Source organism: Accipiter gentilis, chromosome 13, assembly GCF_929443795.1.
Source record: "Accipiter gentilis chromosome 13, bAccGen1.1, whole genome shotgun sequence".
NCBI classification, from domain to species: Eukaryota; Metazoa; Chordata; class Aves; order Accipitriformes; family Accipitridae; genus Astur; species Astur gentilis.
Window position 1 is genome coordinate 17,751,719 of NC_064892.1, and position 12,988 is coordinate 17,764,706.

Consider the following 12,988-nt stretch of genomic DNA (forward strand, 5'->3'; position numbering starts at 1 on the left):
TTAGACTGATACATTAGCTTGAGAATTAAATTCTAAATTGAAAACATGTATGTCTATATTTTTCTTCATTTCTGTAAAACCACAATGTGAACTGGCAATATTGTCCATGAAATACCAGAGCTGAGTTAAGGGAAGTACTGAATATTAGAACTGAGATTGTATTAAATAAACAACTATAAACTTCTTGCTTGGTGCTCTGTTCTTAATTTCAGCTTGTTATTGGTAATCATTGTCAAGCAGTGAGTTGAGTAAGAAAGAAAAGGTCTTCAGATACCCTTATGATGCTGTGCAAAACTACCACATCACTTTACAAGCTGGATTTAAGACAGAGTTACTAGGGGACAGGAGCCTCAAGAATTTGCACAAGGAAATATTATTTCCCTTCCTTCTCCCAAAGGGTCAAATACTCAGGTATTCCAATTGTTTCACAAAAAAAGTATTCACAATTTTGGATAACACATGAAACTGTGCCCTAACTTTTCTTTATGTCCACAGAAATCAAGACTGAAGGCTTTATTACAATACACTCAAGTCTTATCCTGAAGCATTGATTAGATACTTATGATGATACTTAAAATAATTTCAGTTCTGCATTAAACAGTCATCCCCCAAATCCCTAGTAGTTGCATGAGATAGATGGTTTCAGAAGACAGCCCCATAAATCGCTGCCCACATGCCAAAGCCTGTTTTCTAGGGACAGTGAAGGTAGGTGGCACCCAGCCCTTCAGCAGGACACGTGAGGAGAGGTGAAGAGGAGTACTTACTTCTTGCCACTTTAGATCTTGTTCTTGTAACTGTTCTTTTATCCTTTGTAGCTCTTCATAACGGATTTTGCGCAATGACTGCAACTCCTCTGCGCTGACATCATTCAAAGATTTACTCCTAGAAAGAAAAAGAGTACTTGGCTTCATCACATCTTAGCCATCACTCATGCAAGTGAAACCTTTGAAAGAGAGAGATTTATATTAGTACACCTGAGCGCTCTTGAGCGTTATTTCGAATAGAGCAGGAAACACACAGGCAGCTGAATGAGCGAGGCTGGGACGTGCTCTAATGCCAGCACTTGAGTCAGTAGTTGCATATTTGAGCAAATAAAATCAGGTTAAAGGAATAAGCAGCTCTATAGCAGCTCCATGCTGGTCATTCACATTGAGCTCCTTGTACCTGACTGCTACTTCTGTTTAAACTTGTTACTCTCTTTATTGACCTTGCTCCTTTCTTTGACCTAAAATGCATGCCCCCTCCTCGAGTCCAAATTCCCATCCTTTCACTTCTTCTCTCCAGTAACAGCCCCAGAATCACCTCCTGTTCTTTCCTCAAGTCAGTTATTGATGCACATTTCTAAAATATAAAAGTAAATCACTGTTAAATGCTCAGTTCATGCATGTCATGGGCCCCACTATCTTACATTACTCCTCCCCAAGCCTCCCTGATATTCTCCATCCAAGCTGGGATGGCTAACACAGACACCATCTTACTAAGTTCTTCAACACAACTACAAGCTCTCCCTGTGAATTCCTATTCACCAGTTCCCTTTAATCTAAATTTCTCAAAGCTCACCTTTCATGCTTCCCCCCCCCTCTCTCCAATGCTATTTTGTCCTTTATTCTTTCACACTGCAGTGATAAACATAACAGGACTTTTAATTTATGTACAGGACAGGACCCCTGCTCAGTGCTGACCACAAGCCTCTGAAACACCAAGCAAAATGCAGGTGTTTCACCATAAGGTTCAATGATGTAATGTAAAAGGAAAGCTAGGCTTTTGGGGTTTATTTTTATTATTTCAAAAATACTTTTGTTTGCATTTATCTAAACAAACCCCTAATGACAGAGGGATGAAACCAAGTTCTAACAGGACTTCAAAATATGGCACTTATCTGATACAGTGGAAAATCAGGTTAAAACCAAAACTGATTCAGCACAGGGCCTTGCTCTGATCTCTTACATACCAAGAGAGCTCTGAACTAACAAACCAGACTCTCTCACTTCCTCCCAAGAGGCCCAACTCACTTCCATTGGTAACACAAGACTGTGGACTTTGGCCTCTAGAAATAAAGGCTAGGACATTAACTCATTATACCTGTTTGCTTGTTTGTTTTCTGAATGGGAAGGATGCCAAATTTAGTGAAAAATCTCCTGGTCACAACTGCAGAAACTCTTTTTCTTGTACAGTTCTCTCTACTTTCCCCTTTTTTTAATGGTTAAATTATATTACATATAGAAATGGTTTTGGTTAACCACACTATACCTAAGTACCAAAATCGCTCCAGGTTTGTTCAAGAAACCCTAGTCATGTAAGTTTTCCTTTTCCTTCTCTTGAGTTTCTATATCTTCCTGCAACAAAATAGGAAAATCTAGACCTAAATACAATATACCCTAAGTAAGGGTATATTCATACCAAGGAACAGGATGTTGGTTTCAATTCTAGTGTTAACTTCAAAAACTAACTAGTGACTTGAGTCTTCTGAGTCTCCCTCCCCTAACACCTAACAACTTCTGAAACATTTTTTGCCTTTTCTGGAAGTGTTTAGTCATTTATCAGATTTTGCCTCAGGGTGAAAATAAATAAATAAATAAATGTACGTAAAAAAAAAAAAAAAGAAAATTTAGAACACCATGCATAAATCAAATACTTAACATGCCATCACACAGTTAGGTGGAAAAATATTTCTTTTTGAGTCACAGTACATGGTAAACAAGACCTAAGCTCATATGGCACTAACCAATAAGTTTACCACTGAAGATTCAATAACCTGGAGTACATAAAATAACCACAGAACATTCATCACTCCCATGATAAACACCATATCATTAATTATTTTCAGATTCTATTTGATGGTTATCTATCTGATAATCATGACGTTGATACCGTAGGTGCCAGAGAAAACTTTTGCCAGACGCATAGCTTTTAGTCTTACATTCATTACATAAATTGCCTAAGCACAGAACAAAGCAGCATGCACAAGTTGCTTTCAGCATGAGTTTTTAGCTACTGTGCATGCATGAATATTTAACAGGCAAAAATAGCGCTATGATCTTTCAAGCTTTTGTAAAAAATAAAACAAAACAAAACAAAACCCAAAACTTACCCTTGCTCATCAGAAAGCTTTTGAAACAGTCTGAGAAATCAGAAACCAAAAGAGAAAAGATTCAGTGTTTTGATATTCATAACAACATTAACACCACCAATACACCAGCAGTCTCACTAAGTGAGGGGGAAACTGAAAGCTTGACGACCAACCAGCATGGAATAGCACATTGGAGATCTGACACTAGTCAAAAACCACATCAGGACTTGCATGATGTGTAAGTCGGGCAGAAAACTGATAGAACAAGGTGGCCTGCGAGTTTCCAATGCTTCTGATTCAGCAATACTGCACAAATAGAGCCTTGTATTAATTCTGCACCACTTAGTCCAGTGCTGCCAAACAGCATGATGCTCAGAAGATACTCATTTCAAGAAATGAAAATTAATGCCAACTTGATCCCCAACAAGAAGCCTGGCTTACAGAGGCTGTTTTCTTGTTACTTTGACCATTTCTGATACTAAATGAAAGTAATACTGGGAATGGATAAGAATAAAAGGCCCTATATAGAAGTTTAGCACATTAAGTGGAGAACCAAGTTAATCCAGTGTGATTCAAGAGGATTTTTAGTATTCTTGAATATGAGTATTTTATTCTATTGAATGAATTCTTAAAACGTGAGATATTTTCAAGCACTTCAGAAATATTCCTCAGTGAAGCTCGCATTTTGTTAACAGTATTAAGCTTAAATATTAAATGCAGCAACATCAAAGTATCAACTGGAACATGAAAGTGCCTTAGTCACAAAGTAATGATGCACAGCTGGGAGAACTGCAACTTGCAATGCCGTATTTTCAGAGCTAAGGAAACATTCAAAACCCCGCTCTTCCCCAGTAAGTTAAAAAATCCAAAGGAGAGCTACGAAGTAGTTAAAAAAAACAGTATTCAGTCAGAGAAGAGAAATTTTGAGTATACCAGGAAAGGATTAGGGGAAAGTATTAATCAGGACTGTATGAAAGCAGGGGGAAAATACTGGCAGAATAAAATATGTCGCAGTGGAATTTAATATTACATGGACACACAACTTGCATGCACCGTGACTTTGGGCGGGCAAAACACCACCAGTGTTTTTTTTGACCTCATCTAATCATCTCAAAACTGTGTCAGGACAGTTTACAAGCATTTTCAAACTTAGGTGCAAGCAAGAATATCAGAATGCCCATTTCCAGAATTGGTCATTAAAGCATTCATGTGTTTCAGAAATATTTTTAGTAATTATATTGGGGAATAAAAGAAAATATTTCTAGCCCCCACAGTCTTTTGAATAATCACTATTCCTGTTCAACCATGGAAAGAAACTTATGCAGAACTTTGAGCCTGAAGAAATGATAACATATTTTCTCTAAAATAGCAGCCTAAAACTAGAAAACATTGTAATTTTTTTGTTGAAAATATGGTATTGCAGTCATGAGCTTCTATTCAAAGCAAATAAAAAGCTTGTCCAGGATGCCACGAACAAATAGCAGATTGGCACTCTATGAATGGTTCAGCACAAGACGATGCTTTTCTGAATAGAAAGGGTTCAACTGCACTCAAGCGCAATCCGTGCAGGACACAACCTGACCTCTCCACCATCTGCCGTTTCTTGTGTCTAACTTTGCTGGCCTCCCTGATAGCTTCCCACTTCTTCCAGTCTTCTTCACTGCACGGACCCGGGATGAAATTTACTGGCTGCACGTTGCTTCCCACCTTCCAAGATTCAATCTTGCGGGTCAGCATATCGTCCTTCTTATGGCGGGCAGACGGCGACAGCACTCTGCCGTTGCTCTTTCTTTCCTCTGGTGTCGTAGTTTTTTCAAGTAAACATAGAAATTTGGACCGGATCTCCTCCGGAAGACTCCACGGATCAGGAAAGAGTGCGGGGTGATACTTGTCTGGGGCGCCCGATAAAGGCACCTCTTTTTTCTGAGAGAGGATTTTACGGAAAATCATGTCATCCCTTTCCAAATCTGGAATTACAGGTTGGCCTTCTCTGGGTTGCAGAATTATCTCACCCTCTAGGGGAGGCTCCTGCTCAGAGAATTTTTTAAAATACCAGGGGTCCTGGAGAACAACTTGATTCACATGGAAAGCCCCAGTTTTCCGAACGAACAAGTCATCATTTTCTAAATCTGGATACAGATATCCATTTTCCGCATCTCCTTGCTTGCATCCTGGTACAAAGGAAATATTCTTTCTACATTTTATGAGCCTAGGGCCAGAAGTAGGATCAATTTTGGTCTTCGTTTCAGAAGACAAGTAGTCAGAGTATTTTTGCAGGGCCTGAAGTAACGAAAACTGACTGAAGCATATAAAACAAAAGGAGGGAAGTAAAAATATCATTAACTAGCAAGAGACAAGCAGATCAGTATTTATTGTGATACACATTTGGTTTAGACTTGAAGTATCCCGAGCAGTACAACTACACCACGCGGCATTCACCACCACTAACTGCAGCACAGCACACATCAACCAACACAAAGGTAGTACGGCATACTGACCTGCTCGGAAACAGCACGCTTACATGCTCACACACAAAGCTAGTAACCCCACGCAGCATGTTACGCTTTTGCTGGTCTTCTGAAACATGTAAATGCAACTTACGGCTACATTTAAAAAAAACCAAACAAAACCCAACCAAAATAGTAATAACCAAAGAAGCGTGACATCACAGGACGTGGTTTAATTTCATTTAGCTGTTGCATAACCAGCCATTTCTTTTTGATGCAGCAAGAGTACAGCTCATGCAGCAATATCAACCTGGGCTGATCAGAAGCCTCCAAGATTTTTCCTTCTGCAATCTGTGACAATGAGCTTCCCACATATTCAGCAGCTGGCTTATAGTTCTGATCCCTTCTGCAACTGCTGTTCCAGTCAAAACTTGGTCTTGGTTGATTAGCAACAATGGCAGAGCTTTGTTTGTAAGCAAATTCCTCATCCTCAAAATCTGATTTCTTTCTACTGTGCAGCAGCACAAAGAATGAGCAGAGGGGGGAAAAAAAACAAAAACAAACAAAACCACAAAGTGTAGTCAATTGAGTAAAATGCACAGTGGCAACAGTGCAATGAAAATAATATTTCAATTATTTTCTAAAATTAAAAAAAAAAAAAAAAAAAACAACAACCAAAAAACAAGGAGAAAGCATATCCTGCTGCTACATTGGCAATAAAAATGAAAAATAAAGTCATACAACTACACTTTATTTATAGGTTTTGCACACAGGAGAGAAACAGGGGCATGCATGAAAACGCACCTGAACCCTTGAATCTCTTTGTACCAGGGTTTGAAAGAGGATTTCCTGATTTTTTTCCAAAGCAATTCTTCTTCTGGAGTCCAAAACTTAGGAAGAAATTTGTCAAAAGCAACAACTGTATTTGCCGCTGAAGAACTTAGCTTGCGAAAATATAGATCATCTTTTTCAATGTTTGGAATGCCTATTTCTTCTTCCTCGTCCTCATCAAAATACCCAGATAATTCTGAAGGAATGTTAACTCTTGGTTTGTTTTCCTCTTTAGTATCCAACTGCCTCTGCCTCCTCTGGTTACTGTTCAAAATACCCAATCAGTTAAGATATTTTAGGAGCAACTTGACATAAAGTATGCAAAAAGACATGCTTTTTGGCTCAGGAGTTCAATCTCATGAATAAAGCAAATTAGTTCTCAATTCCATCACTGCAGCACCAGAAATAATAAAATAGATTAAAAAAAAAAAAAAAAAAAAAGTAGTTAAATGGTTATATCAGCACCCTATAGCCTCTGACAAAAATACGAAGTTTGACAGAAAAGGCATAACAAATTATCAGCTGTGTTAAAATGCCGATTAGAAGGCTAACTTTATGGAGTTATTTATGGACTGCGATTTAGGTAATACAATAGTTACTGGATCTTGGATTAGTATCTCTGACCTCAGTGGTTCAAGCATTGCAGCTAGTGGACCAGCTGGATAACTTTCTTGTGAGCAAGATTTAGGAGAGTCATTGCGCAACACGAAATGATGTCCAGGTGCAGCAGAGCTTACAGGGCTCTTTTTTACTAGAAATCTACGTTTTGCTAAGTCATCCATAACCACGTCAGGCAGCCTTCTTTCATCTTCTGAATCAGAGCCACTGCCATACTCATAGATCATCTGGAGGGAAGCCGGATTTGTGAGCCCACACTCTGCTCTGCTATTTTGGCAGGAAGCTACGGGATTCCTTTCACGTCCACTGAGGTTGACCAAAACAGGAACAGAATGAAGACAGTGAAGTCATGAAGGCAATGATGAAACCCAAGAACTGCCCACTAATCTCATCTGTATGCACCAAGAAGCCGGACAACTGAAATTCATCACCATATTTTGGAAGACTTGAATGAAAAACTAGAACTGTAGAGTCTGTCTCTCGTGAGCCTGCATTTAACATTATTTAAATCCCCTCTATCTGGAGTCTGACCAGCCTCAAAATGTTACTCAAACACCAGAAAACTAGTTATGTGGAACAAAGTTAAAAAACAAAACCAGAAGAAAAAAAACCAACCACACAACCACACCAAAACATCCCGTCCCCCGCCCCCCGTTAAAATACGGAAACTCTAATACTTTACTTTGTATTGCAGCAAGAGCAGCTTTTCTTTAACTAATAAAGAAATCACTTATTTAAAAAGTCCTAAACCAAAGCCTGCTTTACTAAGACCACACACCAGTACCTTGAAAATGTTCCATCTGCCTCAGTGAAGACGGGACTTGCCCAGCTCCTCCTGTTGTCCTCATTCTTCTCTGTCCTCTTCTTCCTTAAGGGTGCTGGCACATAGGCCGTCTGCTTGTTTTTGTTGGGTAAGAAGCGATTGAAGTCAGTGGTAGGTTTTGGTTCAATCACAGAAATCCTGCGGTAAGACCTGTCATCTTTATGGGAGTCATGCATTTTGAAAGGCAGTTCCAAGTCTGTGTCACTGTCGCAACCTTAGAAGAAAGGGAAGAAAAGGGAAGGCACAAACATTATTCTCTAGACACAAGCTTCTAGCTAGAACTTGCACCACAATCCTCTAAAAATCAATTTAACTCCATGTTCGGGATGTTTTGGCTGCAAATTTGCTGAGCTACTGACAGGACAGTAGGAGATATATTTTTAGAAGTTTGTGGCAAATCTGTGGTAAGGTCCATTAAGCTGAGTTTGGTTTGCACACCCCTGTGACGTTTGTTCCATTCTTTCACTGTCACTGCTCCCTGCAGGAAACAAAGCGCTAACCTGTAGACTGAAGATGTAAAACAGCATAGAAGTTTTCAGTTAAAAGCTTACTTGCCACTCAATTTACTAACAAAGACAAGTTACCAGCAAATAGTATAGCAACATGCTCATCTCACTGGATTAACACCCAGTAGAAGCCCACATTACATCAGATATGTAGCATACCTACATGCTGCTTTGCTCAGATCAGAAATGCTCCATGTGGGCTCTGCCCAATGATTTTGTTACGCACATGGAACAAAATCCGAAAGCTCACTCTTTTTATAACTAAGCTAGACTACAATTTTGTATTGAATTTTAAAACTGGGAGAGAAACACAGGTTAGAGTACAGCTGTAGGGATCCAATGTCACAAACTGCCTTCTTGTTACCTTTCTTTCCCTGACAAACTATCTAAAGTAACACCTACTATTCCATTTTTAACCTAGGTGGGAAAAAACCCTATTGAATATTCACAAATAGAGTGAAGAGACAGAGGTTTGGCATACCCAGACTAGTAACAAGGCAAGAGACTTTTGCAACTTTTGAATTTTAGGTGATCCCATCAGGATCTGAATTCTAGCAATTCCCCTTCCTGAACTATGGGAAAATACTCTGTACATACACACACCCTAATGCGGCAGTGAGAGCAAGAGTCCCAGAAACACTTCCTCGGAAAATTCATGTGAGCATTACTTTGTTTCTCCCAACTGTTACGGGTCAATATTTGCTTAAGCAAAATGCAACATTAGCAGTTGCAAAACTAGAGTTGCCTTTCAAGCCTATTTAAGTACTGGGCACCCAAAGTACTAGGTCCATACAGTGTCTTCTCCCACACTTGAGACACGTGTCAACAAAAGATTTAAAAAAGGAAAACTTACCTTCACTGCCACCTTTCAAGGTTATATCTGATGAAAAGCTTGTGGAGGATCTTGAACCAAGAGAGTCCAAGCTATCAAAGGAATCGTCTCTTTTATGGCTAGCTGAAGACGAAAAGGGCTCTCCCCGGTCAACGTACCAAATATCACCGTACCCACTATCCCTGCCACTTCTGTTCAGGTGGCTGGACTCTTCAAGTGCCTACGAGAGTAAGTTTTGAAAGATCTTTTACAATAATTTAAGAAGCAAATCCTGCTCGTGAGTTTTCACTCAAAAATTTTAAAATGCATTTCGAGTGCACAAACAAACTTTAACAAAGACTATTGCAAACCCCTAAAACCAACATATACAACAGCTTGGATAGGAGATTCAACACAAGGTCTTAAATTTCTCTTATCTCAGCCAAAAGGAAATGAAGGCAGGGCTCTTCAGAAACTACCACACCAACCAAAGCAGATGGATTCTCAATTTCATGATTGTATGGGCAGCAGAAGAACCAGTGTAAGCTAAAAAGCATTCCTTTCACATGGACTTTGATAGCAAGCAAAACAAACAACTATGTTCTCCAAACTAAGAATAAAATTAAACCCCCAAGAGACTTTTTAGAGTTGATGCTGTAATGTATAGCAAACTATAAAATTCAGGCTATTTGTTTACTATTCTTCTTGGATTCCTTACCTTAGTTAATGCTTGCCCTAATAACTTCTCAAATGCTTTGAGATTAAGGTATGGACCATTATAATGAGGGTTACTTTGAGCTTTTCTCCCAAGCCAGTATAATGTAATCAAAACCTAAACCGAAACAAACAAACATGAATACAAACTTAATTACTTTCCTTTCATACCACGTACCAGTATAAAAATCTCAGCGTGTTGTTAGAAATGTCTTCCACAATGAACTGTAAAATCTTGTTTACAGTATTAGCTATGATCTCCATCAAAACCAATTAAGAGTGTTATGATGCATCTCATGTATCTCAAGTAAACAGATATAAGTACTGTTTCTAATTATTACATTTATTTGGGAAAGTAAGCTGTGTAGAGATCATTGTAAGATGGCACTACTTTGCATCAGATAAATGAACAGCTGAAGAATAAGGTAAACATGATAGTGCCATGAGAAGAAGTGTTTTAAAAATATTTAATCAGAATTAGTGTGAAATTGTTTCAGAAAGCATTGAAGTAGATCTGGCTTACATTTTTCACTCTTCTGTTGGTCTCCTCTGGTCTGGAGCAGGGCAGGGAATGAGAAAAACAAAACAAAAAGTTATTAAATATCTGACTTAAAATTTAATTATCATTCAAGATTCAAAAGATTTGAAGCCCAGTTAGGAGGCCAGTATAAAATCTTCAACTACGACTGTTCCAAAAGAAAGAAAAAGCATTTCACTTTGAATTCATAGCCATAACTCTGTACTATTTCAATCATTACATATAAAGTGAGAAACTAGCTGATCTATTATAGTTTCTAATTTGAGAGGTACTCAGAAAGGCTCTAGGCTTTTTTAATTAGCTAATGTTTTTAGTTACCAACAAAATAAAAGTGGAAAACAAGCTAATGACTTCCCAAGACTTTGGGAAACATAGCCTCTATTAGCCAGGAAGGCCTTCAGTTCCATATGAAAGTAGATTTAATTGTTACTGTTTCCCTGATTGTACTATGTTTTCTAAAATATTTATCTCAGACACAGAAAACACTTCAGCCCAGAGAGAATTTCTCAGACAAAAAACCCGAGCAAGTAAAACTGGGACATGTGGAGAGAAACATTGTTGGGCTGGAAGGAGGGGTTTGGTTTGCTTTTATGCAAGACAACTGTTTCTCAAAACATATTAAATAAATATGCAATCACTAAGCTTTTTTTTTTTTTTTTTTATAAATAGCCGATTTGTGGCACACCTTGGAAGTGCACCAACGCATGCTCACAGTGGTCCTGTTCTCCTCCTGCTCATTTTAAGAACAAGAAGAAACTTTTCAGATGGGACCCTCCCAACAGAGGTGGGGTACCACAGGCTCAGTCCTCAAGTATAAATATTCAGGGCTGGACTACAGAGAGCAGCTGAACAACACTCCTGCCTGCACTGCCAGCCATTATGGAAGGGCAAATGGCTTAAATACACCAAAAGAACCTTCCATCTGCCCCAGACACTGTCAGCTCGGGGCTGGTTCAGTGGCAAGCTTCACACGCAGCACAGTGAGGGGGTTCAAACAAAAAAGCGGAGAATTAACATACAGTGGCAGAAAGACCTACACAGAGGTCAGACCAACGATGTATCACGGCACCTATCCTGTTTCTGGCCATCTAGGATCAAGCTAGTCAAAAGTTGCAGGGAAAAGCTAGAATAAACTGTTTAGGGGACAGTCACAAGTTAGCAAAATGATGACAGGGCCTGGTCAGCATAGCTGGCACTCTTCACGGAAATACAATATTCGATGCAACATGACAACCGCCAGGGACACAGACCATCCCTCCTTCTCTTTCCTTCTAGTTTGAGAGTGCCCACTCCCGCTCGGTGCGGCTGTAATTGCTTTGCCTGTCCCCACACCGCAAAGAAATCTGGCTGCCAGGAGCACGAAGTCCTGAGGTGGATCTGACCTGCACAGTCCTTGCCTGCAGCTTCCTTAATATCACATGCCAGAGATGCTACCGGCTTTGTAGTCAGTGACCCTTCTCATGGATAAGAAGGAACCCTTCTGCTTTAATGTGAAATAGTTACACTTTTTTTAAAAAACAAAAAACAAACCCTTCTGAAACACAGTGTTGTTCTTTTTTCACTGGAGACTATTTTTGAAAAAAATTTCCTCTTTCCTTTCTGCAGTATGTGGTCTTCTTTCCCAATGTCCCTGCCGCAGGGCACACCATGGCTATGACCTAATGCGCTGACTAGAGACAGGTTGATTTCCCAAGCAGAAGATGGAAAATTATTCTGGTGGTGGCGTGTATCAACATTACACTTCCCATAGCCAATGGACAGCATTTTAAAGTTTTACATTCTTTACACCTTCAAGGTCTAGAAGCCTTCCATTTAGCAGAATTTCTGCTGTCATTTGCAATTATAAAAGCAGAGGCCATGCATGCCCTTGCTAAGGTTACCTTAAAGTTTGTTTCCAAACTTCAGCAGTCTAGTAAGGAGTGAAAAACTCTGCCCTTAGTCAGCTGTAGCCTCTATCCAAGAGGTTACCAACCTTCATGTAGAGCAAAGCTATGAGACTGAACATGACGATGTCCTCTTCTGCTCTCCGCAAGTCCTCTTGGATCATTTAGGTCAACCATTTGCAATAGGAGTAACATTCAGCTGTCTTCATATTTCAGTATATTTTCTATACCAGAATAACCATAAATACACTAGGCCTGTGCACTTGGGCTATAAACAATGCAAAACTAAGGACATTCAGGTAAACCAGTGGGCACAGCTGAGACCCAACATGCAGGCAGGAAGATATATCACACACTCAAATGACAGACCGTATTCCATTCACTTGTTTGCTCGGCTAACAACGCAAGCAAATGGACAATTGTTTACTCTTCGTGAGCAAAGTTTCTTCACTTGCATTACTGCTCTCCTTCTCTGAACTACGCCTATTGGTCTCTAAACCTTTTCAGCAGCTTGTCACAATAGACACAGTCTGAGCAGAAGAAAAAAACAGAACAAGAAAACCCCTGCTAATCTGGAACAATCAGTTCCTCATTTATATAGGCATATATTAATTCTTCGATGGCACTTAACCAAAGAAAAGGAGGAGGATTCTGGATGATGAATGTACTATGCTAAAATCTGTGTAAAACCACAGGTATATAATGTTTTGCCAGAAGAAAATCCTGAATAAAGAAGCAATGCTGTTA

General features: G+C 39.3%; 1 protein-coding gene across 9 annotated transcripts in view; it reads right to left on the minus strand.

The window, feature by feature from the left end:
* The window catches only part of LMO7 (LIM domain 7), a 136,044-nt gene that overhangs the window by 37,099 nt on the left and 85,957 nt on the right, over nucleotides 1–12,988 (minus strand). For 8 of the 9 annotated variants that reach the window (XM_049815901.1, XM_049815900.1, XM_049815897.1 and 5 more), the window contains 6 exons: nucleotides 10,344–10,374; nucleotides 9,825–9,938; nucleotides 9,149–9,347; nucleotides 7,751–8,003; nucleotides 3,092–3,121; nucleotides 765–882 (listed from right to left, as the gene is read on the minus strand). In XM_049815901.1, coding sequence (XP_049671858.1) covers nucleotides 765–882; nucleotides 3,092–3,121; nucleotides 7,751–8,003; nucleotides 9,149–9,347; nucleotides 9,825–9,938; nucleotides 10,344–10,374 — 745 coding nt within the window. Of the gene's footprint in view, nucleotides 1–764; nucleotides 883–3,091; nucleotides 3,122–4,652; nucleotides 5,370–6,321; nucleotides 6,613–7,750; nucleotides 8,004–9,148; nucleotides 9,348–9,824; nucleotides 9,939–10,343; nucleotides 10,375–12,988 lie in introns of all 9 variants that reach the window. The other variant, XM_049815904.1, reaches the window with a different exon arrangement.